This window comes from Mixophyes fleayi, chromosome 4 (genome assembly GCF_038048845.1).
Source record: "Mixophyes fleayi isolate aMixFle1 chromosome 4, aMixFle1.hap1, whole genome shotgun sequence".
Taxonomy (NCBI): domain Eukaryota; kingdom Metazoa; phylum Chordata; class Amphibia; order Anura; family Limnodynastidae; genus Mixophyes; species Mixophyes fleayi.
The window spans coordinates 206,483,526-206,506,310 of record NC_134405.1 but is presented as its reverse complement, the minus strand read 5'-3'; the positions used below and the strand labels follow the sequence as shown (position 1 = coordinate 206,506,310).

Sequence of the window (22,785 nt, the reverse complement as noted above, 5' to 3'; positions counted from 1 at the left end):
TCTCTCACTTGCCACCACATGTACTTGCCAGTTTTTTCTCACATGCCACCAGGCGTGGGCTGGGAGAGGGAAGCCCGGGGGGCACACAGGCGGCCGCATCCCATGAAAAGGGATGCGGCCGCGTCATTGATGACGCGGCCGCATCCCCTGTCATGTGATACGGCCGCCTGTGTGCTGACGCGGCCGCATCTGATGTCATCAGATGCGGCCACGGGGGAAGTGCTGTATTTTGCCTCCGGGGGGCGGCCGGGCGGCCTACCCCCCCGGCCCGAGTAGCAGTCTGACCGAGCGGCCCGGGGGGGGCGCTGCCCCCCTGCCCCCAGGACCAGCCCGCTGCATGCCACCTGATGTACTCACCAGCTTTCCTGTCACATACCATCCCAAATGCCCACAATCTTTTCTGTCACATGCAAGGGTTAAATCACGTTGAGCCACAAATTTAACATAAATAATTAACAGTGACTGACCATTTACATGCAATACACTTGTATTGGAATCCGTTTAAATGTCCCGCCCCCTCATTGATATCATCTACTTTATTCACTGCACTGGGGGTGGCTCCGTAAGGCTGATAATTAAATAAATAATAATTTAAAAAGCAGCGTGGCCCCCACTTCAAATCTTAACCAGCCCTAGTGCTGCCAGCCTAAGCTGGTACTTGAAAAATTTGGGTGACAAAATGCATGTGGTCCTTATAAACTTACAAATATCAGTACTAAACTTTGCCAAGATGGGCTAGTGGCACTATAGCAGGGAAACCCGCATTGTGGGTCTCCCTGACAGAATGCCAAACTAGCCCCAGGCTGGTCAGCTTGGGGCTGGATTCCCTAGAGAGATCACGTCTGTGAGAAAATTTTGCCCCCCCCCATAGGCTTAATCAGCCCAATCCTGAAAAGCACTAGGCCTCTGCACACAACTCTGGGGTGGTGGGTGTGACGTAACAATAATTAAGCAAATGATAAAGAACATTTTTTCCCTGGTGTACTACAGGTACCAGGCTGAGGTTGAGTGTTTGGGCATGCTGGCATTTGTAGTACTACAAGCATCAGCTTCCAGGGCATTCTGGAACTTGGAGAACCCGCTGGAACCTGAAGTGTATTTCTATCTAATCCCTCTCTTGGAAGCCTCCCTTACTACCTATACATTTATTGAGAAACTTGCATTTTACAATATGTAATACACTTCCCTAATATTGTGGCAGTGGTGTAAGCTTGTCTGAGAATTGGGTTGTGGTTCGATGGTGTCAACCGACAGTAGATGAGGCAAGAGCAGAGCTGTAACTAGAAATTCAAGCACCTGGTGCAAGACGAAAAGCCGACAACCCCTATCAATCAGCTTTTATCCCAAAATATTCATTATCCTGCCATCTAATTCAACTTTTCACCCTGGGCAGTTGTCCCTCTCACACAGCCCTAGTTATGGCTTGGGGCAAGAGAGTGAGAAAATGGTGTACACACTATAAAACGAAGTAATTCAAAATAATGTACTGAAATTTAAAATGCATCTCTTTGCCAATACAGATGATAATCTGCTTCTTGATTCAGATCTGGTTTCTCCTGTACCAAGGATTTTAGGATGTGAGCAACACTAAAGCTCTAACTTTTTGGCTAACAGAGAAAGATACAGACTTGAGCTAAATGTAACTATGATTTTAGTTATTAATATATTGCAGTAATGTTGTATTCCACATTATACCCAGGGGCAACAAAGGATATGGGAAAGATGTTGGGTGGTGAAGAGGAAAAAGATCCAGATGCCCAAAAGAAGGAAGAAGAGAGACAGGAAGCTCTACATCAACAAGAGGAGGAGAGGAAGGCCAAACATGCCAGAATGGAAGCAGAAAGAGAGAAAGTCCGGCAACAAATAAGAGACAAGGTGCTCTATTCTTGCTTTAGTTTTTACAGTAGGATTCATAGGACACATTATTATAATAGTCTAATGAGTAAATAACTACATTCATAATATTTGGATTGACTAGGGTCACATTCAGAATACGGCAGTATATTTAGTGAGTCCAAAGATATTGATTATTTTTGTTAATGCCATGATTAGTTGTAGTCCAAATCACTTCCATTCTCTACTAAATTTGGATATAGCCTGTGAGTTGTTCTACTCCATCTAGTGAGGTAGGGGTCCTTCCTATCGTTCCTCGCAGAGCCGTAACTTAAAATGTAGGCGCCTGGGACGAGAAACAAAAATGTCGCTTCTTAGCTCTAACTTTAAACCAAATGAACCTAAAATATTCATAAAGTGCGCCTCCCTTCAGCGTTGCGCTCTGTCTGGTCACCAATATCGCACAGCTCTAGTTATAGCCCTGGTTCCTCTAATGGCACTAATTTCAGGGCCAGAACAACTTTCACACTTACACACTTTAGGGCTCATGTTGAGTTTGCAGTATTTGCACCTGCATATAAGCAGGAAAAGAAACATTCAAGAAAAAGCGCATTTACATGCATATGTTCAGTCACACGCATATAGACTTGCGTCTAGTTGTAAATCACTAGCATAAGCTAACGTGTAGAGATAGCATAGAGATGTGGCTTAAAAGTGTTTGTTAGTAGTAAATGCAAAAATCACATTACCCACTTTTTGAACAATCTAATAATATAATGAAGTGTCATATACACATATGTGAATAGTATCTTGGAAGTTATTAATAAATGAGACAGTCGCTTGTTCCACATAAAATGTAATTACATTGAAATACAAATAAAAAATACAAGTACAAATTAAAATAAATACATCTGTTGTTTCCCCTTTAAAATCTAATGTGAATCTTCTTTTCTGTAGAATGCCAAATGGAAATGTCAATTAAATAATGTAAATAGACAGCTCTGACTTCATATAATATAGTCAAAACTGTACAGTACTTCTTCATTCAGTAGCAAAACATGCAGAGTAATCTGGTGGCATCATGATTATCTCACCTGGAATACCCTGTGTGGTTGTTATCATGATAGCAGTTTAGTGGAGGTCAAGATCAGATCTCCCTGTCACTAAAAGTAGTAGACCCAGTTGTGAAAACCCACGCTGTAAACTTGGACTTGGGTATATAAGATATAAGAACATTTGCGTTTCATTGCCTCGTTCTGCCTACTGAACTGTTCTCATCGGGCTGTGTTAGTTTATTGTACTTTTTGTTCACATGCGTGTCCTAAAATAAGCGAATATATTTCCTGCGTATTTTAGTTTATTGATTGTGTGTTAGAAGGGTTTATTCTTAAATATCGCCAGGTGGAACAGTTAATCAAAGATAAGACAGGATTAGGGGTTTGAGCTAAACAAGGAGAGTAAAGAAACTTTATATTATCCACTTTTTTCCTATAGTCAACAACGACATTGTTTGATAGTACTCTGGCCCAGACTCCTAGGCATCCTCTCCCCACGGAACCAATGGTCACCAGTAAACAGGGGGGAGGACTCTCCGGGGTTAGCTGGTCATATTACTACCAATCACCAGTAAGTTACCGCCCTAATATACTCCCCATTAGCTTTATGACCGTGAGAATGATCTGTGTTATATAAACTGTGTTTTTGGGGTCTGTGATTGTAACATGTGTGATGACTAAGAACAGCGCTTCCGTCACGTGCCTGCACTGTGCTTCTAAGGAATTAGAATTTGCCTGTTTTGCCTTCTGTCAGATAAACCATGGTTTGGTTGCAACAATTTGCCTAGGTAATTTTTGAGCGAACCCACCCTCCTGCAGATCAGTGTTACCTAGATCTAATAGCATTATATGCACTGCTATTAGACCCAAATAAACTGGATCTAATAGAGATAGTGTGCAGGGTAGATCTATAGTGCCCCTCCCCCCCCCTCCTTAGCATTGAGTCTCCCAAAAGTGTAAAAAGGAACTGTTATAAAATAAAAATGTTAAAAAAATTACAAAATGTTTTAAGAAATAACCATCAAAAACAATTTCCTTTCCTCCCAAACTCCTGACTTTCATACCTAGACCATGTCACTCCATCATGAAAATGTGTAAATACCACAAAAAGCGATAGTCACTTAAACTATGCCAGTCCCACAAATTTCCCAAATTCCTGCTCTTTCTATGACATTGTGTGCTGTGGTGGTACACCATAAGTCGGAAAATATAGAATTAAAATATACATCTAAGATCTTGTGCTTTATAACTGGTTTAAACCTTGTGTAAATGACTCATATTCGTTATTCAAGAGATAACTAGTTAATTATATTTTAATGGTGAATATATAGGGAGCTTTGTAATTGTGAATAATCAGTGAAAAAATATTTTGTATAATATTTTAGATATTGTGATCCTATATAATGTTCATAAAATAATATAATGTTTTTTATAATATACAGCCAACAGAAAGCTCTATCTGTTCTAAAATTCAACATCAAGTTAAAATGTATAGTGTAAGAATTAAAAAGTATATTTAAATCCACAATTCATAAAATGTGAAATTTTGTCAGGTCAAGGTTGCTATTTTGCCACATAATATATTACCCATTATAAATTAGTTTTTGAAAAGAAACATTACTCTTTTGAACACTAAATCAATTTTGTGAGCTACAAAATAGATTGTGAATCACAAAATCAATTTTGCATTTTACAAAATATATTTTTGTCACTAAATCTGGATATGTGTTAAAAAAAATAAATGTGCCACAGAATCAATTTGTGAAATAGAAATAGTTTTGAGTTACAAATTATTTTTGTGCTTCATAATCAATTTTGTTTGTTGTAAAATTGATCTGGGGTTGTTGAAATAATATTGACCCACAAAATTAAATTTGTGCTACAAAATAATGCTTGTATAGTAAGAAAAACTTTTATCATGAAAATCCAATGTATTACCCTGATGTATTTTACACTCTCTATATTCAAAATTGATAGTAATTTGGATAAATTAATTCAACTGGCAGCTATTATAGATACAAAAAATATAGAAAATATAATGTAATAAATAATAGATTCAAGTGAGTCCAAAGTACAGCAAGGCATTCGCAACTGAGGATAAAGGTGTGAAAGTGATTTCCTGTCAATATGAAATATATAGAATCATATTTATAAACCTTGGGAACACTGCAGTGCATTTAGATGGTCCAGCCAGCGCATATTAGGGTGCAAGCCTACTCTCCACTCTGAGACACCTCCACAAACTAAGTGTGTTTTGGTTCACAGAAAATCTGAAAAGGCGTACTGTGCAAAGGTGTAAACATCACATTAAAAGTACAACTTTTTAACACTTTAGAACCACCTCTTTCATAAAACATATTTTTTTTATTTTTTATTTTATTAAAATACTGTTCAGTTTTCTTCATTTATGGCTTAAATTATCCATGAGAGTTATGGACATTGGGTCTGTCTTTATTATATGTGGCACTTTTCTGTCTCTGAAGCTTTGTTTATCATTGGTCTAAGTGTACCTAGACATGTGCTTTTCCACTGCAACCGTAAGGCACAAGAGTCAGCACATTTAAAGTATGGGATGAGACTTGGGGGTATATTTACTAAACTGCATGTTTTAAAAACTGGAGGTGTTGTCTATAGCAACCAATCAGATTCTAGCTGTCATTTTGTAAAATGTACTAAATAAATGATAACTAGAATCTGATTGGTTGCTATAGGCAACATCTCCACTTTTTCAAACCTGCAGTAAATATACCCCCAGATCTCTACCTTACTTTATCTGGTGCAAAAATCATGTCAAGTCTGTACTGCAAGAAAGCCCCTGAAAACAAACCCTTTCCATTCCTTTACCTTTTTTTTAATAAACTTGCATCGCAAATGTAAATTTAATTTTGCACCCCTCTGCAAAACTTTGCCTACCCCATACTTTACAAGGAAACCCTCACTCTGTCCCACTCCCTCCATTGACAGGTGCAAATGTCTGCTCCTGTGAAAACACTGCAATCTTGCTTTCTAAACCTATCCTGTACACTTTCTGTGGATATTGAGGTGCATTTCACCTCAAAATAGCACTTGACTCTGCACCCCAGAGCTAGTTGCACTGCAATTAGCTTGCACACATGCTACATGTTTACAAAGTAAATACTACATGCATGTAGCCTGCATTGAACTTGTTGCAGTGCAGCCATGCACCATGTGTTATTAATATGTATCGAGATTTGCATGGCTGACCTGGTAAACACTATATATACTGCATCTTAAGCTATTCAGCCTGTGTATTTCATATGACTCACCTTTCGAAATAAGACAAAAATATGTAAGATATGTGTTTTACACAACTGACTTTGTGGCTTCAAAATTGATTTTGTGTCATAAACTCAAAGTACCTTTTTTGGCATTGGATTGACAAAATGGATTTTGTAGGTACAAAAGCAATTTTGTTGATACACAAATGTGTTTTGTTAATTTTTTTTGGTATCGAGTTTGTTCTACTATACTGACTTTGTGGTAGAAACTTGATTTTGGTCCTAACTCCATATGTTTTTCATCCAATGAACAAAATTATTTGAGAGTATATGCAATGATTTGTGTCAACTGCCACATTTTGGAGAAAATATATACTGTTGGCAATGTTGCTTCATAATTAAGATCTGTGTCCAAGCACGGTGGCTTAGTGGTTAGCACGTCTGCCTTCTGTTAGCACTGGGGTTGATTCCTGACAATTATCTGTGTGGAGTTTGTATGTTCTCCCTGTGCTTGTGTGGGTTTCCTCCCACACTCCAAAAACATACTAGTAAGGTTATTGGCTGCTATTAAATTGACCTTAGTCTCTCTCAGTGTGTGTGAGCTCCAATGCGTCAGGGAATGACGTGAGTAAGTCTCTGTACGGCTCTGAAAAATTAGTGGCACTATATATATCTATCTATCTATCTATCTATATATATATATATATATATATATATATATATATATATATATATAATGATATTCCCTCTTTTATAGTGTTAACAATTTCTTAGGATAAATTCATTCTGCAAGGTTACATAGAACATCTAATAGCAGCCATTCATGATTGAGTTTTATTAACTCTTTCTCTTGGGTGTTAGATGGATGCAACATTGCTTGCTATTCTATAGCCCTTTGTGACTTCTGTATATTTATATTTCTTTAGAGATTGTACATTGCACATAAAAAAAGAGTGGACCATTTGGTTACCATGAGAACTAACTTTTGTAACACTAAAATATGTAGAATCTAGAGACAGCAACAACAATATACCCTGCTTACAATTTATTACCATATTAAAATATATGGTTTACTCTATAGTAGTTAATTGAAAGAGAAGCAATTCATTTATACGATAACTTAGAACTGACCATACTCCCTTTCCCACTTTTAAAATAATCCTTGTTCATGATCTGCTGCATAGATCTGTACAAATATATTCCTTATTGACTCCTAAAATTATATGACGACCCACCCTGTATACCACTATGTGATTACTGCTTTGCTATATAGTATTATGTTTCTTGTAAACAATTTCATCCAGAAGTCTGCTGTTCATAAGTGTGTCTATGAATACAAAAAAAATGCATAGTTTATGCTTTTTTAGGGTTAAAAAACGTCAATGTAGATCATTTGAAAACTGCATTACACATTGACAAGCCAGCGACAGGGAAGTTAATTGAAATAGCACTTTATAGGTAAATTGCTTTCACACACATAAAAGGTAATTTCTGAAAGTGCAAAACACAGGGCACAGAGAGACGTTCTATTTGCAGAAATGCACCCACCTAGTAACTTAGAAACTTCTAGCTATTTTAGCAGAATCGAGGGACTGACTGGAAATGCACATTCTAAAAGGAGTAAAGACTTTAAGTTCAACTTACTACCAGAAACTTTAACTTTTTAATTTATTTCTCCCAAAATACTACACAGTTTAACCTCATTTATGTCTTAAATTAGTCATGACAATGAAGAGACACAGGGAGTGTGTGTTCAAATGGTTTTATTACATTGGTAGAAGTTCACTTTCAAGTTTAAAGTGTGTCTGAGAGCAAAAAGTATGACGCTGAAAGTATATCAGAATCCTGACTTATACCATCTTTAAGGATAACTAAGTAAAATTCAAACCCTTTTGATTGCAGAAAAAAGCTCTGTACCCAGGGGAGGGCTGGCAAATTTTAGCCCGGGGGGCAAGATTCGACTCAGCAGCCTATTTTAATGGGGAAAAATGCAGATGGCCCAGTGACCCAGCCCAATGTAGCCTACTATGCTACTGGCCCGGGGGGCAGATGCTCCCCTGACACCCAGCCCAGCCTGCCCCTGTCTGTACCCCTCGCTAAACAGAGAATGCCCCTTTAACTTCTCCTTCTGATCCCTTTTACTTTTAGTTGAATAATCTCATCCCACAAAATGAAATTACAAACATCCACTTTCAGCAAGAACCTCCCCCAGTTCACCCAAATCCTCCCATCTGAAGATGCAGAAGTTTGCACCTCTAAAAACAACACTTTTTTGGACCTGAAATCCACTTCCCTATAAAAAAGGGCGTTTATAAAAATATTGGAATGAATGACATATGTACTGATAGAGTTGCATGATTTTCACTTTAAATTATTTTTGTATAATGAATAGAGGGTAGTAAGAATGGTTCTTACTGTTATTATCCCCATGTCACACCAACCGATATTATCCAGATATGTACCCCTAACTTTACAAAACACAAGGAAAAACAAACTTAACAAAACATAAAGAAAGTAAATGTTTTTGGTGTCAAGTCATGCAGTAGTATTTTTATTTACAGTTTTGCTTATATACATTTTATTTCTGCCATTTTGTATGGATTGCAAAAGACTTAAGCAATAAAAAACTTATGGCCAACCAGAGCATTAGAATGTTAGCAGCAGTACAAAATTACTTCAGCCCAACTTCTGTTTGCACATGTATAGGAAAAGCAGGAGACATATGCCAAAATATAGTAGTGATGTGAGGCTACTGTCAAACTGGCATAGGAAGATTGCGGGGCTACAAAATATAAATATATAAATAAATGATGATGATGATGTCAAACGTACCACCATATGAAATAAATTTCATGCCTTCAATTTGTGCACTGTGTCGTGAGTCAGCAAATTGGATAAAGTAATTTAAATTAAAATCGAGCAAACTTGGTTGTCTTTGTCTGAAAAGATGCGTACGGTACGCTACAGCGTACAAGGGCACGCTACGGCGTGGAAGGGCGTACGCAGCTACTACACGTGGCAGCAACAGTATTTGGTCTTTTACCATACATTCGCACAAACACGCATACTTGTAAAATAGTTGCAACACATAGTCAGTTATGTTGAAATATAGTAGTATTTATGTTTTATATTAAAGTTATATGCATATTAGTGAAATATATGAAACAGGTTGAAGGAATCATATCCTGTGTGGTATCATAATAAACCTCTTAACATTTGCCACTGTTTGGTTCACTCTGCGAAGGAATTGCGTATGCACTCTGCGAAGGAATCGCAGCGTGCATACGCAAGTTATGAATGATAGGGAATTATGGACTACTTAAGACTAAGGAATCTTGGCGGGAAGAGCAGAGCATACCCCCTGGAGAAATGACCCCCTCCTTTGGATTCTTTAGTATGAACTAGCCAATGATGACAACTCCTTGGACCTTCCTGAAACCTGGACCAATAGAAGCAAGCTATACCATCTCCATTGTATTACTGTATTTCTGTGTGCATATAAGCAGCAGCTTCTCATCTAGTGTTCAGACATCTCGTCCCCAGACTTCAGGATTGAATGACTGTACACAGGATCCAGAGCGCCTGCGATAAGTAACGGCTGTACTTATTATCACTTCGCTTGAATATATTATACTACTTTTTGCGAATAAATCTTTGTGCGTTTGAAACACAAATCGAGGTTCGACAATCGTTATTGGTTAGCGACAATACGCACTTAACAATTGTTATACGATTAAATATAAAGAAAGTAAATTAAATGTAACATTTTGTTATTTATACTTATTTTATGTGATGGCCCAATGTCTATAGACCAACCTCTCATTTATATCTTTCATTATAGGATTTTTAGATGTTGACCTACCTTAGTAGTGATTGCAGGAATATAAGTCAAAGCAAATTGATGTTAACAATAGTTTGTCATTGGTATGTTTCTTACTGCTCCTGAGTTATTCTCAGATTTATCACTTTTATTGCAAGTTCTAACCAGACCTTTCTGGTAATTCATCTTAACTCTAGAATATATTGTATTTTTGACATTGATTAGATCCTTCTCATACTCTTCCACTCTCCTGTTAATGATAGCGTTCCTTCCTTTGTAAAGTGAGTGATATTTATGTTGGTCTAAAGATTTTTTTAAACTCTCTAAATGTCCTCTTCTATTTTATTCACTTTATGATCTCTGTATTTGATCAACAACCTTGTGACTGGGTAAGAGCAATTATGTAGTGTTTAGTTCCAACACTCGATCAGCTTTGTATCACATTTTTTTTTGTAAACTAGGCCTATCCTTCCATTGTTTTGTAGGGAACTGCTATTATGAATGGAAATAATGAAGAAAATAAAGCCCACGTTACTGGTGTCAAAATGTAATGAACCTAAAATATTGAATAATAATAGTCACAGTAAATATAAATAATACAGATCAACTTATAATAATATATTAAAAAATGTTCTATTTATTACTGTAAGTTAGTATATGAATAAATGAATCATTAAAAATGTAGGTTTGCTGGAATAAATGTTGGACTTCTGCACTTTCAAATTGTAAAATACTTATATACTCTTATATTAATATTATAATACTTAATACTCTTTATGATAATATTTCATTTATGAATGCTATCATTGTTATAGATATTTCAGTTTTCTATTGTTTTATCCATATTGGTGAATATTTCAGGATATCATTTAAGAATATATTTTGACTTAATCCTATATTTGCTACTGTGCAAACTGTTACATCAGACAACATAATGTATTGCCTGGCATAAAACATAATTTGCCCACCCACAACTGGCGACATTAATAATACATGTAGCCAGTCTTTTGCCTATGTACTCTAATTTTAACATTTCAGGAACACCAAGAATTGACAGTTATGCCCTGATGTGAGATCATGAAGTCCTGCAAATCATATGGTTCTTGGTCTTTAAAATCTTTGCTCTTCTGTCTTTTTTTGGTTTCTTGACATCTTCTCTGGTTTGTACTTCAAAGTCTTACATCTTTTTTAGTTATCTTTATGTTCCCCATAATCCAAGTAAATTCTTACCTTCTTCTATAAAGCCCTCAACAACACCGCACTGTCATACATCTCAAACCTTGAAATACTCTCCTTCTCATGCCCGTTAGATCCTCCTCTAACGGTCATCTTGCTTCATCTCTAATAACCACCTCTGAGTCCAGCCTATTAGACTTCTCCGATGCTGCTAACCACTTATGGAATTCCTTACCTCTCCCCCAGTCTTAAAGTCTTTAAATGCTCTTTGAAACATCTCTTAATTAAAGCTTTTTCTACCTCTTACCCTAAATATGGCATATCGAAAGCAGTTTGTGATGGCAGCACTTTAGTCCAGCTCTGTACCCTACCTCCCACATAAGCGCATTCTCACAAATAAAAAACAGTGAAAATTTGTAACGGCATGGTAATGCTGTCATTACTCATCACAAGATCTATTGAGTACAGACTACCTAGTTATATAGACTGTCATTGCTGTCGCCATCTCTGTTTCTCCTTTGGTGATCTCCACTGCCTCCTTAGTGGCCGCAGTTGTGGTCGAACATGGGAACATGTGCCCTAGTTCTGTTTACAGCAGCAGGCATGCTGCTAAACACAAACATCAAGCTACACACAGCTACTCCAAGCTGGCGGATAACCACAAGAGTGCCTATGCAGCACAAAAGCAACAGCATTCTCTTGAACCAGAAGAGGGAGGTATTCAATTAAGATAACTGTTGAAGGACAGTCATGGTTGCCAGCAGCTGACTGTAAGATTTCTACAATGACTAGTTCATGTTATATGTCTCCACCTCTCAATATCTCTCCTCATTCCACTTGTACCACACCATTGGTAACTGCATAGAAATATCAGCCGCCAATGGCAGTTTTATTATTAGTGTCTGATATTGTTCCTGCCTTGCAATAGCCAAACACACTTTCTCTAATAGTTAACACAATACCTGGTGTGTACCCACGTCTCATAAAATGTATGCTTATTTGGGCACGGCCCTCTTTAGTTTTCTTTTCATGTCATTGCATGTAATTTGTTAGGGATCCCTTCAATGTACACCACTGTGTAATATATCAGGGCTTTATAAATAAAGGATAATAATAATAGTAATACTCCGTATACTACATACATAGAGAATTTTCAGATAATAAGGGGCAATCCGTGCACAAAATATATGAGTAAATATTCAAAAATATTGGCCATTGGGGCATGACCTAAAGAGTTGCCCTTTGACATGAGTAGCTTAAAGAGACTCCTATAGTTGCTCTGTGCTGCTCATTTGGAAATGACCTCTTTCTAATGTCATTTTGTTTTTCATGATGAATTCTTCTGTCACAAAATAATGTATGTGATGGAAATACTAACTATACCTTTAGTGAACAACTACAATGTTTATGTATTGTACACTGCTGACATTATTTATCCTATTCAACTTCAAAAGCTTGCCCGTATATCCATAATACAATAAGGGATTATCTTAGCTGCTGCTTTATGTGTATTCCATGTGAAACCATGAAGGTAAATTGAGTTTATAGAGAGTAGTGATGGAACAAATATAGTTAAGAATAATCACTCATTGATCGCGTGTAATGTTCGTTGAATGCAACAGCTGTTGCACAATATCTGACAGGCATTGTGTTCCACAACAGTGAATGAGAGGTGAATACATAATATTCCCTTTGGATGGTGGATGTTTTGGAGATGCAACCAGATTTCTGTTATCTTATATGGGTTGTATTAGATGATATTGCTAGTTAAATTAAATATAAACAAATATATAAAAATTGAGTTAGAAAACTGTGTCTTGTTATAGATGGGGTCTTCTCAGTAGGTTTATCAGTATTATTACTTAGAGTACATCATAAATGCCAAAACTAGAATGTAAACAGTACAAAGAGTGAGGAAAACCATAAGGAAAAGGTAACTGTATAAAATTCATACATTTTCCCCATTAAACTAGTATGGGCCTGATTCATTAAGGAAAGTAAATGCCTATACGTGTCGTATTTTGCATTAAATTAAATTTCTCTGTGCATGCACAGAACCGGACTATATGCCAGAGAACAAAAAGACATTTCTTCAGATCTACTTCTAGTTGAATACGGACATATGCGTTTTAAAAGAAATTCATATTATGTTCATTTTGCATGACTTAATGAATCAGACCCTATGAGTTAAAACATAATAATGCAGAGCATGTTTTGATAATATTTCATTTATGAATGGTATCATTGAAATATAAATATTTAGTTTCCAATAGTTTTAGCCATATTGGTGAATATTTCACGGTGTCCTTTAGAAATGTAGTTTAATAGTAAAGGTGTATTTGTCACAGGGCATAGTGTTACATTAGACAATATAATGCACTGCTTGGCAAAAAACATAATTTACCCACACATAACTGGTGATATTGTAAATACACATAACCATTTCAGGAACAGCAAGAATTGACACTTTTGCCCACCATGTTCATGTGTGGAGACCATGAAGTCCTACAATTCTTGGGGCATTTGTCTTTTAAAAGTTCTGCTGTTTTTGTGTTTGTTAAAATGAAATGCCACTCTATCCCTATTATAAACAGCCGAGACATAAATCTGGTGTGTATAAAGATTATTCTTTCACCTTATTTTTTTTCTACTGTTTAAGAAAAGTAGGCTTGAGTCAATGAGCCGTGCCTTCCTCTATCTATTACTATGTCACCAAAGACTGGCAGGCACAAAATCAATGGTCCATGGATCCCTTCTTATACTTCCTTGATTTAATGCAAGGTCACCTTCAAGAAAAAAAGGAGCAGTTTCCTTTCTTTTCTATCCAAAGCTAGACTATTGTATTTAAAAATTATGCAAAAGAGAATGGGTGTCAAAGTATGTGTGATAAATTAATTTGTGTCTGTATAAGTGCCCATCAGAAACTTAAGTGGTCCAAATAAATTAATAAGTAGCTAAGTAAAACCATTACAAGCAAAAAAAAATATGATTATGTGCACTATAGTATATAGAGAAATCTGGCAAGTAAACTTGCATGAATAAATTAGATATGTCGATGTTGTAAACAAAAAGCATATTAAAAAAAATAACTTGATTGCAGGTCAGCGATAGTTTTGCAAACGACAACTCACTTTCAGCAGGGGCTGCAAGGTTCAGTGTGTGTTGATTTAAAACTGTAAACTGTACAGTTAGTGGCACAATACAATGGGAACTTGCAACTTGAACTTTTTTGACACCAACACATCATAGATAAAATTGAGGTCAATCCATTGGTATTCCCATACCACAGAAACTTAAACTGGTCACACACAGACCAATTAGCTCATTCAACAGAATCACCTTACATTTGGTCAAACACATAAGTAGTTAAACTGCAAGAGTTCTATCCATAAAGAGCTAGAATTAAGGGGTCGGATCACTTCTGGCTTTAGTTCAGGCCTGTTACTGTGGTCACAAAATAACAGTAACACGAGCCAATAGAAATCATTTATGGACAATGATCTAGTCAATATTGCATTTGCATTACCTAACACCAGTGTTGTTTTGGGGCAATGGACATGGCAGTGTTGGGCCAATTGGCTTCTGCAGCATATGTGCAAAGCTTTATACGAATACCCTATTATGGATGGCACGGTACATACCAGTCAGAACTGCAGATCCGTTCTACAACGTAAATTAATGCTAAGTAAACCCTATGTATTTTCTGCGGTATGTTTCCTTTAAAATTAGCCTGTGCTGCGTGATGTATATAGTGTAATTGAAATTAGACTGGTACAGCTGTGTGGTATGAAAGCACAAACTGCAAAGAGTGGATCAAACTCTTTCTTTCCAAATCAGCAGTGTGAGAAATAAAGGGCTCTGAACTCTGAGACAAAGATCAGAATAAGAGCAGCAGAGTGGAACATCAGAAAGATTGTGTCTGTACATCAGAAATAAAGGTCAGCATCACTATACAGTATGTCTATTACTATGTTTGTTCTACCTTCTGCTTAATGCAGAACTGTTTGTGCTTTGTACTATTTACTTGATGATTTATGGTTAATGTACATTTTAGCCTGGAAGGGAAGACTTCTCGTGACAACTCTCTTCATCTCATTTCAGCCCTTCTTTTTTGCTTTGTTTATTTCTGCTGATGCACCTACTTTTCAATCATAATGTTCAGTGTTCTGTAAGAAGTTAGCAGGCTGCGTGTGCCGGGTTTGTCCAATTAATAATTTATTATTTCCAGAGCCTCTTCTTGCCTTTTGTTTTCCAACATATGGTAGTAACTCTTTCATTCCTCAGTAAACAGTCTGACAGTAAAGAGACATTGAACAGATAAATGATTGATTTGAAAACAATATTTGCTTTGTGAATCGCTTGTTGCTTTACTAAATAAGATATTTTCCATCGCTGCTTGAACATAACATGAATGGCTTCATATAATTACCTGCCATAATATTTCAAAAAATTTGATGCTTTATCTGCATAAAACTTTACAATGTAACATGCATATATAAGACCATCTTAGAGATTTTTAAAATAACACATGTACAAAATAAAATAGTATAATTTGCATTATACATGGCACTATTGTTTCTTTTCTATTGTCAGTATTTCCATGGGAATAGTTGCATGAATTCACGTGCTCTGTTGATGAGCAAGGTCCTCTTTACTCTCTTCAGGTAATACTTGTAATAAATGTGCACTTATTTTCTTAAAAGAGTGGAGATATCTCTATTTTTGCCCCCAAGTATCACAGAAAGGGAAATTCCAAAATTGGGCTCCTCTCCTTACCTGTGATACAGATTGTCAAAACAGGCAATCTTACTGCCTGCAAAATGTTAAAATAGGGCAACTTAAGAATTCCTTATCTAGTAACATATGGGCTCATTATTATCTAAGTCAATTAATTGACCGGCTGGAATGAAGAAATATCAGGAAAATGAGGTGTTGCGATATTTGAGGACTTGGTTCAGTAACATTTCTGTTCACTGATGAACTCCTCTTTATTACAAATACTATCTAGGGGACAGCAATTACCTAATCAGGCACACCTATATAGTAAAATGTTATGATTAGAGAAATATGAGATAGTTAGTGCTTTGTGAGTATTTTTGTTTGTATAGTGCTAATAAAACTAAGAAATATTAATTTGTTTCCTGCTCTCAGTAAGGTTAACAATTGTAAGGTTTATAGTGCTGAGTTTATGTTTCCTTTAATAAATAATAGGTGATACATTTTGCTGTTGTCCTTCTCTGGCATTGAGTCAACAGTCTTTCATTACATATCTGAATTTGTATGCTTACCAAAATTGTCAGAAATAATTCCAGATCAGATTCATCATATTACCATAATAATGTAGTGAGCATGGAAAGAAACATTTTTTTTACATTGTTACTGATTTTTAAATGACAATGTTGCTGGCGATATTTTATATAGTGGTGAATTTGGAAGAGCGTAACATATTTTCCCTTTTGGTATATAACCTTATGAGATCAGACGTATGTTGACACTGAAGAGGTTTAAGAAAGTTCAATGTTATCAACAAATCGCTTAATATTAGAAACCTACTGGTATCTCTATCTATCATCTCCCTCGGGCAGCTCATTCCCTTGGCAGATGTTCCATCTAATCACAAGGTGGGCAGAAGGACACAGATCTTTAATATCCTGTCAGGAAGATGAGGGAGATAGTACACAATATATGGGCCTTCTTCAAATAATGCCATATCAGAAAAATAAGGAATATTTTTCTCAAAAGAAAGAAACTCTCTGCCTTCTTGTCTATTTGCAGCGTGGTGTAGGTAGAAATTGCATTTCTGTAAATTGATTTGACTGATGGTTCTAGGATCCAAATCTGTGTGCACTGTTTTCTGTTCTGATGTCTTTGTAGACACAAGGATAAAAAGGGTGTTTCCATGGAGCTTCTCTAGATGTAAGATGTTGGTTTGCTTATGTTGTTGTGTGCGGAAATTGTTTTTTGAGATATGTATTTTTGTCATGGGAAGAAAGTAACAATGACATTTTAAGCCTGTGATATTAAATATGAAAAATTCTAGCATGTGAAATATTGTATTTTGTGCCCTAACTGACAGTGACTACTCAGTAGAACTTTCACAAATAGTAATTAATGTATTCACTGTTCCCATCTCTCTTGCTGGCTGATGGATCACCAGCGTAAATTAATAATGCAATGAGAATAAATCATCAACTTGTTCAGTAAATATGACTTCCCTCTACCACCTCTGCCAGACTTTGCTTTCTGCTTTCAAAAGAAGCTACATAAACTTATCAATTTTCATATCATGAAAATAATTACAAATTGTTACTGAGTAACAATTTTGTGAAGTTGGATATTGTCATTGTGTATACACATATGTGAATGAACAGAACTAAAGGTTTATGTCTTTATACTCTTTTGCGATTAAATTGTTATGGTTGTTCAGAATGAAAGACAAATTGAGTGTTTGATTTAAAATTTGTTTTAATATTTTTTACATCATTACAAGGGCATCATAATTCAAGGTCTTAAAATTATGTTTGGCCTGTGTGGCATTTTCAGCCAAGACTATGTACTTACCTTGCCATATAAGTTAATCTTTTCATCATAGCACCTCTGTATATGTATGCTGTTCTTTGATACTGTAGGGCAACTTGTCAGGTCCACATGCTGTTCTGGTCTTTTTTAAAGTGGTGTTGTACCTGTACTTTTATGCTCCATCTTCACCAGAAAATGGCATTACCTTCCAGGATCCAAAAACATTTTGTCAAGTCTGTTGCCGCTACTACAAGACCATATAAAATATTACATTGTTTCTGGAGGTCCTATTTTAGTCCCAGACCACACCAACATCACAACTAAGACCAAAGTGCTAATGCTACATTTTGGACAAATAATTTCAGCATTGAAAAATTCAAATATAATTTCAGAGCAGGTTTATGGATATTGTTCAGCTGCTCATGGCTAAAAAATCTAATTATTAGTTGCGCATTTGTTTTTACTATTTAAGTGTGTTTCACACAGTGTATCTGTTGCATTCATTCTTCAACCAGTGAACAGTAAGGAGGTGGAGTGGGTGGTCCAGTAGCCAATTATAGCATTATATGGTTTTGCAGCACAGAGTATAATAGCTCAGCCAACTCCTGTATGTCTGTGTGTAGGCATCTTTGAAATGGGATTGACTAGGGAAATATAGCTAATCTGAGCATTTCAACATTAATAAGAATAGAGCAGCCATATGAGGTTTCTGCACAAGAAGAGTGGGGTGTCAAACACATCTCTATATGAAACAAAGTTCATTAATCAAGTTTGTTAAAAATGAATTTGTACTCTTAGTCACCATTATTCGGGTATTAATAGTTGTTGCTATAAATGTGTGTTATTTATTACATCTTGTGACAGAAATGAGATATCAATGTTTTGGGGGTGGGGGTTAATCTCTCTAACAAGCATTATTTAGACAATGATCCGAGGTACAAACATTTCTCCTCAGCCCATCTCCTCTACATCCTTCTCCAGTACCCCAGATGCATAGAATGGAGCTACTTCACCACAGCCAACCGTGGGTCTTGCTGTGCAACCTTATTAATGTGCTAACAGTAATCCACAGCCAGGCCATTAAAGATGTGGCCCATTCACACCACATTACAAACTCCACCATAGACCTGAGACACTTGGGATCGCCAGTTTAGTTACAGTCCCAACCAATGTGGAAGCTGTTGTAATTTTTAAAGTGGTGAAAATTAATAATTAATTCCTAATAATTTTCACTAGTGGAATAATTAATTTCTACAATATTATATTAGCTTTGTTAGGGTATATAATTTTATAACATAGCTATTAATTACAAGGCGAGATTAACAAAGCATCCTTTTTTCTATTAAAATGCTACTCTATTATTCCACTTTATGCATGTGGTATCTTGAATAATAAATATCAAGACATGAAGCTACATCTAGCAAGATCTAGGATTTAATCCAACAAGATCATTGTAAATGCAGAAATTATGTACTATTATCTGCCTCTTGAGTATTGATCCCTAGACAGATGTACAAGCGAAGTGCATCAAGCATTTCTTTTTATTTATAAAGCTATATATTTTACCATCTCATTGGGAGCTTTTAACTGATAAAGTGTAAATGGGCAGTAACCCATATGATCCATACATGTTCTAATATATATTTGCACTAGATTGCTCAAAGCTAATTGCAGGTTGTCTGTTATATCTTACATGTACACTGCATAAGTAAATAACCCATGATGTATAGTATATAGTATACTTGACAAGTTCTGTTTCCTCCTTACAGTATGGTTTGAAAAAAAAGGAGGAAAAAGAAGCAGAAGAGAAGGCAGCCATGGAGCAGGCTTGTGAAGGCAGCTTGACTCGCCCAAAAAAAGCCATTCCTGCAGGTTGTGGGGATGATGATGAAGAAGAAGAAGAAAGCATTTTGGACACCGTACTCAAGTACCTCCCAGGTCCTCTCCAGGACATGTTCAAAAAGTAACCATAGGCACCCAAATAGACTTCTCTAGCGAAACTTATTTTCAGCTACAAAAAATGGGACCATCAATGGAATCCTTGACTAGAAGAGATACACAAAAGCACACAAATGGATAACACAAACAAGCATTAGTGTAGCCACATAATTTTCTGTACTGACAAACATAAACATACAAGCAAACTCGCAGGCACAAACGCACACAAATGGATACAAAACTCCATGTCTTCTCTTAATTTACTTTTTTTGGACTTTATGCCTAACATTATATTACATGGACTAAGCCTGTCACTGCTGCTCAAAATGCTGGACTCAGCAGTGACAGAATTTACAAGACTTGCCAGTTTTGGAGCTGTAATTGAAAAGTGCTCAGTACTGAGCAGATTTAATAGCTGAATGGATAGATAGGGTTAATGTTTGTTCCCTATAGGTGTTTGGTAAATTAGAAAAAAAGCTCCAGCTCTTAACTGCTTGATTATAACTTAAAGCTTGTAATTATATTACGAGTGGTAATAATATGTGTATATAATTAGCTCCTCTTCCGCAAGGGTACAAAGTGATGCAAAGTGACAAAGTTCATATGCAGATTGACAGTCCACTTTGTGAATTTGGTCGCACACTGTGGGACATCTGGGAGTTTGAAATATGTCCTGAGATGCATGTGGAGAATCCCTGATGTGTTTCCATCTGTTCTGTATGCTTTATATTTTTTATTTGTCGCTCTTTATCCTCACCTTCCTTATACATTGCTAAGGGGACCTGTGACGCATAGCTTCTTTGATTCAGAATTTCTAAAATACCAATGCGGAAGCTGTAAACAAACCACAGGTCTCTTAGCAATAGTCCTTCAAAAGGAAACAATGAAAAAGTGGTTTGAGACCTGGAGCGGGCCCTGACATTAGACTCTTACTTGGACCCATAGATTTCTCTTCTAGATTTCTATGACTGTAATGATGATTGCATGCTTTGGAGAAAACAAGTGTTTGATGCCTTTTTTACAATTGCAAACACTGTCTGTCTTAGTTCTGTGCCTATCACTGTATTTACTGTTTACATTTGTAACATAAGGACCAGATTAGAGCTGTGCATCTGACTGTGGATACATGTGTGTGCATTTATCATAAGCCGCTTCCCTTGTTCTTTTTACGATAAGAGACTTTTTTTCTGTAATCAAGCCAAAGTGATTTATCTCTGTTATATGTCTACATATGTATTGTTGTTGTGTGTTTACGTCTACCGTCTATACAACTTAGTCAGTTTTCTTCCCTGAGACAAGATAAATTGCCAAGGACCAAATTACAGATACTGTTAAAGGAATAATTAAAGCTTAAAAATATTTTTATACACTGTAGCACAGGGTGACATCGTACTGCCTTTACTTCTTAGAAGAGCTCTGCTTACGCACAGCTGTTTGCTAATTTTACATTCCTGATCAATGCATATTGCCACATCTCTGAGGAAGCCTATACCTCAAAGTCATTGACTTTGAACATTCCCCTCTTGTGTGGCTTGTAAATGCAGCTCATTTTACAATCAACACTGTTAATGGTTTACAAGGCATATTGTTAGTCAATCAAGGTAATGCCTTTTCATTGTTAGTATAGACACCACAATGTGCACTTTGAAATAGATCGTTATAGTGGCTTCCAGTTGGCAAAAAGCTAAAAAGGCAAACTAGGAAATAGGAGATCATTACTTAGTAGTTAAAATAATCTAAGTATTTACATTTTTCCATTTTACCTGTAACATTGTATACTTTTCAGAATGATAGGTTTGTAAACTTTAATAGATTTTAATATATACATATACCGGGTCAGGCCAGAACAGGCTGCTAACAGGTGCATAGTATAACATTCCAGAAAACTCGCTAGGCCCAATGTTGACCTGGAGGCCAGTTGCCCAACCGCCCCCCCCCTTCCTTGACTATATTTTAGATAACTAACTATAGACTTCAACTGGATAGCTTGATAATAATGGTTGCATGACATAAAAAAAACCTTTACTACAACATATTCTGTTTCTATAAAGTGAATGTTTATCCTCCAAATAAAGTACAATAATAAAGACCTTTCTTCGCAAATAGGGTTTGTATATATTTTAATGAGTACACTTGTATAACTTAAAAACCTAAACTAAAAAATCAGTAAAATATTTAAACAATAAACAAAAGACAGGGACCATTACACTGTACAGTAAGATGGAAAGGATATAAAAGCAGTATCTTTGATGTATATAAACATCTACAATTAGAAGGCAAATGAGATACATATAGAATTTAGATGTTGGAATGGTCTTTGCTATCCTTTATGTACATATCTTATATGTGTGTCTATATATGTGTATGGCCAGTGTGTATGTATGTACATTTAGATGTTCTATGTTAACATTTATATTTCCTGTGTATGTTTATTGTCACATCTTATGACTTACAGTATGCTCTATATGTTTCATACATGCATGCTTCTTTTTCACAATGATACCAAGCTGCCCAGGTCATGTATCGACCAGCGGTGACCTGTCGTTGAAGCCTTGAGGCTTCTGTAGGAGATAAAGCCATAAAGCCATTACTTATTGTCTTGTATAGTCTGTTATGTATATGTTCATTCTGTTATGCACACGACTATATGGAATTCAACCAACTCGCGCTAGAGGTTCATATGGGGGAAACCTGAACTCAATGAAAATTGTTTGAAACTGTTCAAAATTGTGAATGGGATATTAATATACCATAGGAAATATTGCATATTCTTTTTTATTAAGCATAAACATAGTAAGAAAAATGAGTAATTAAATTTGTTTCTGTCTCTCATTATTATTTATCTTGTGTAATTAGTAAAGCAATGATATTTAGCTCTAAAACTGAAAATTAACATTGCAAAAGTCTCAATTTTTTTGAGAAAAATGTTAAAGAAAATTGATATACAAATTGGAAGAATAAGAAACATTCACACACAGGATATAAAGGATCAATGTAATAAAAAAAATAACCTCCCTGCCTATTGGCTTCAAGCAGCATCTTAAAACCTTTAATAGTTTGGACACTGGTACAAATACATATTTAGAAATGTTACAAAAGGTGTTCTAAATTTTTAACAAAAATGTGTTTATGCACAACTTATTCCACGAGAACCAGATTAGCAAACAGATTTCCAAAAAAATAGAATTACCAAGTAAATGTAACA

At 36.0% G+C, this 22,785-nt stretch overlaps 1 protein-coding gene across 4 annotated transcripts in view; it reads left to right on the top strand.

Annotated features, from left to right (window-relative positions):
• The window catches only part of CPLX2 (complexin 2), a 93,089-nt gene extending 70,694 nt beyond the window's left edge, over positions 1-22,395 (top strand). For all 4 annotated transcript variants that reach the window (XM_075209202.1, XM_075209204.1, XM_075209203.1 and 1 more), the window contains exons 3-4: positions 1,700-1,875; positions 19,412-22,395. In XM_075209202.1, coding sequence (XP_075065303.1) covers positions 1,700-1,875; positions 19,412-19,609 — 374 coding nt within the window. In that variant the 3' untranslated portion in view covers positions 19,610-22,395. The remainder of the gene's footprint in view (positions 1-1,699; positions 1,876-19,411) is intronic.
• Positions 22,396-22,785: the final 390 nt, after the last annotated feature.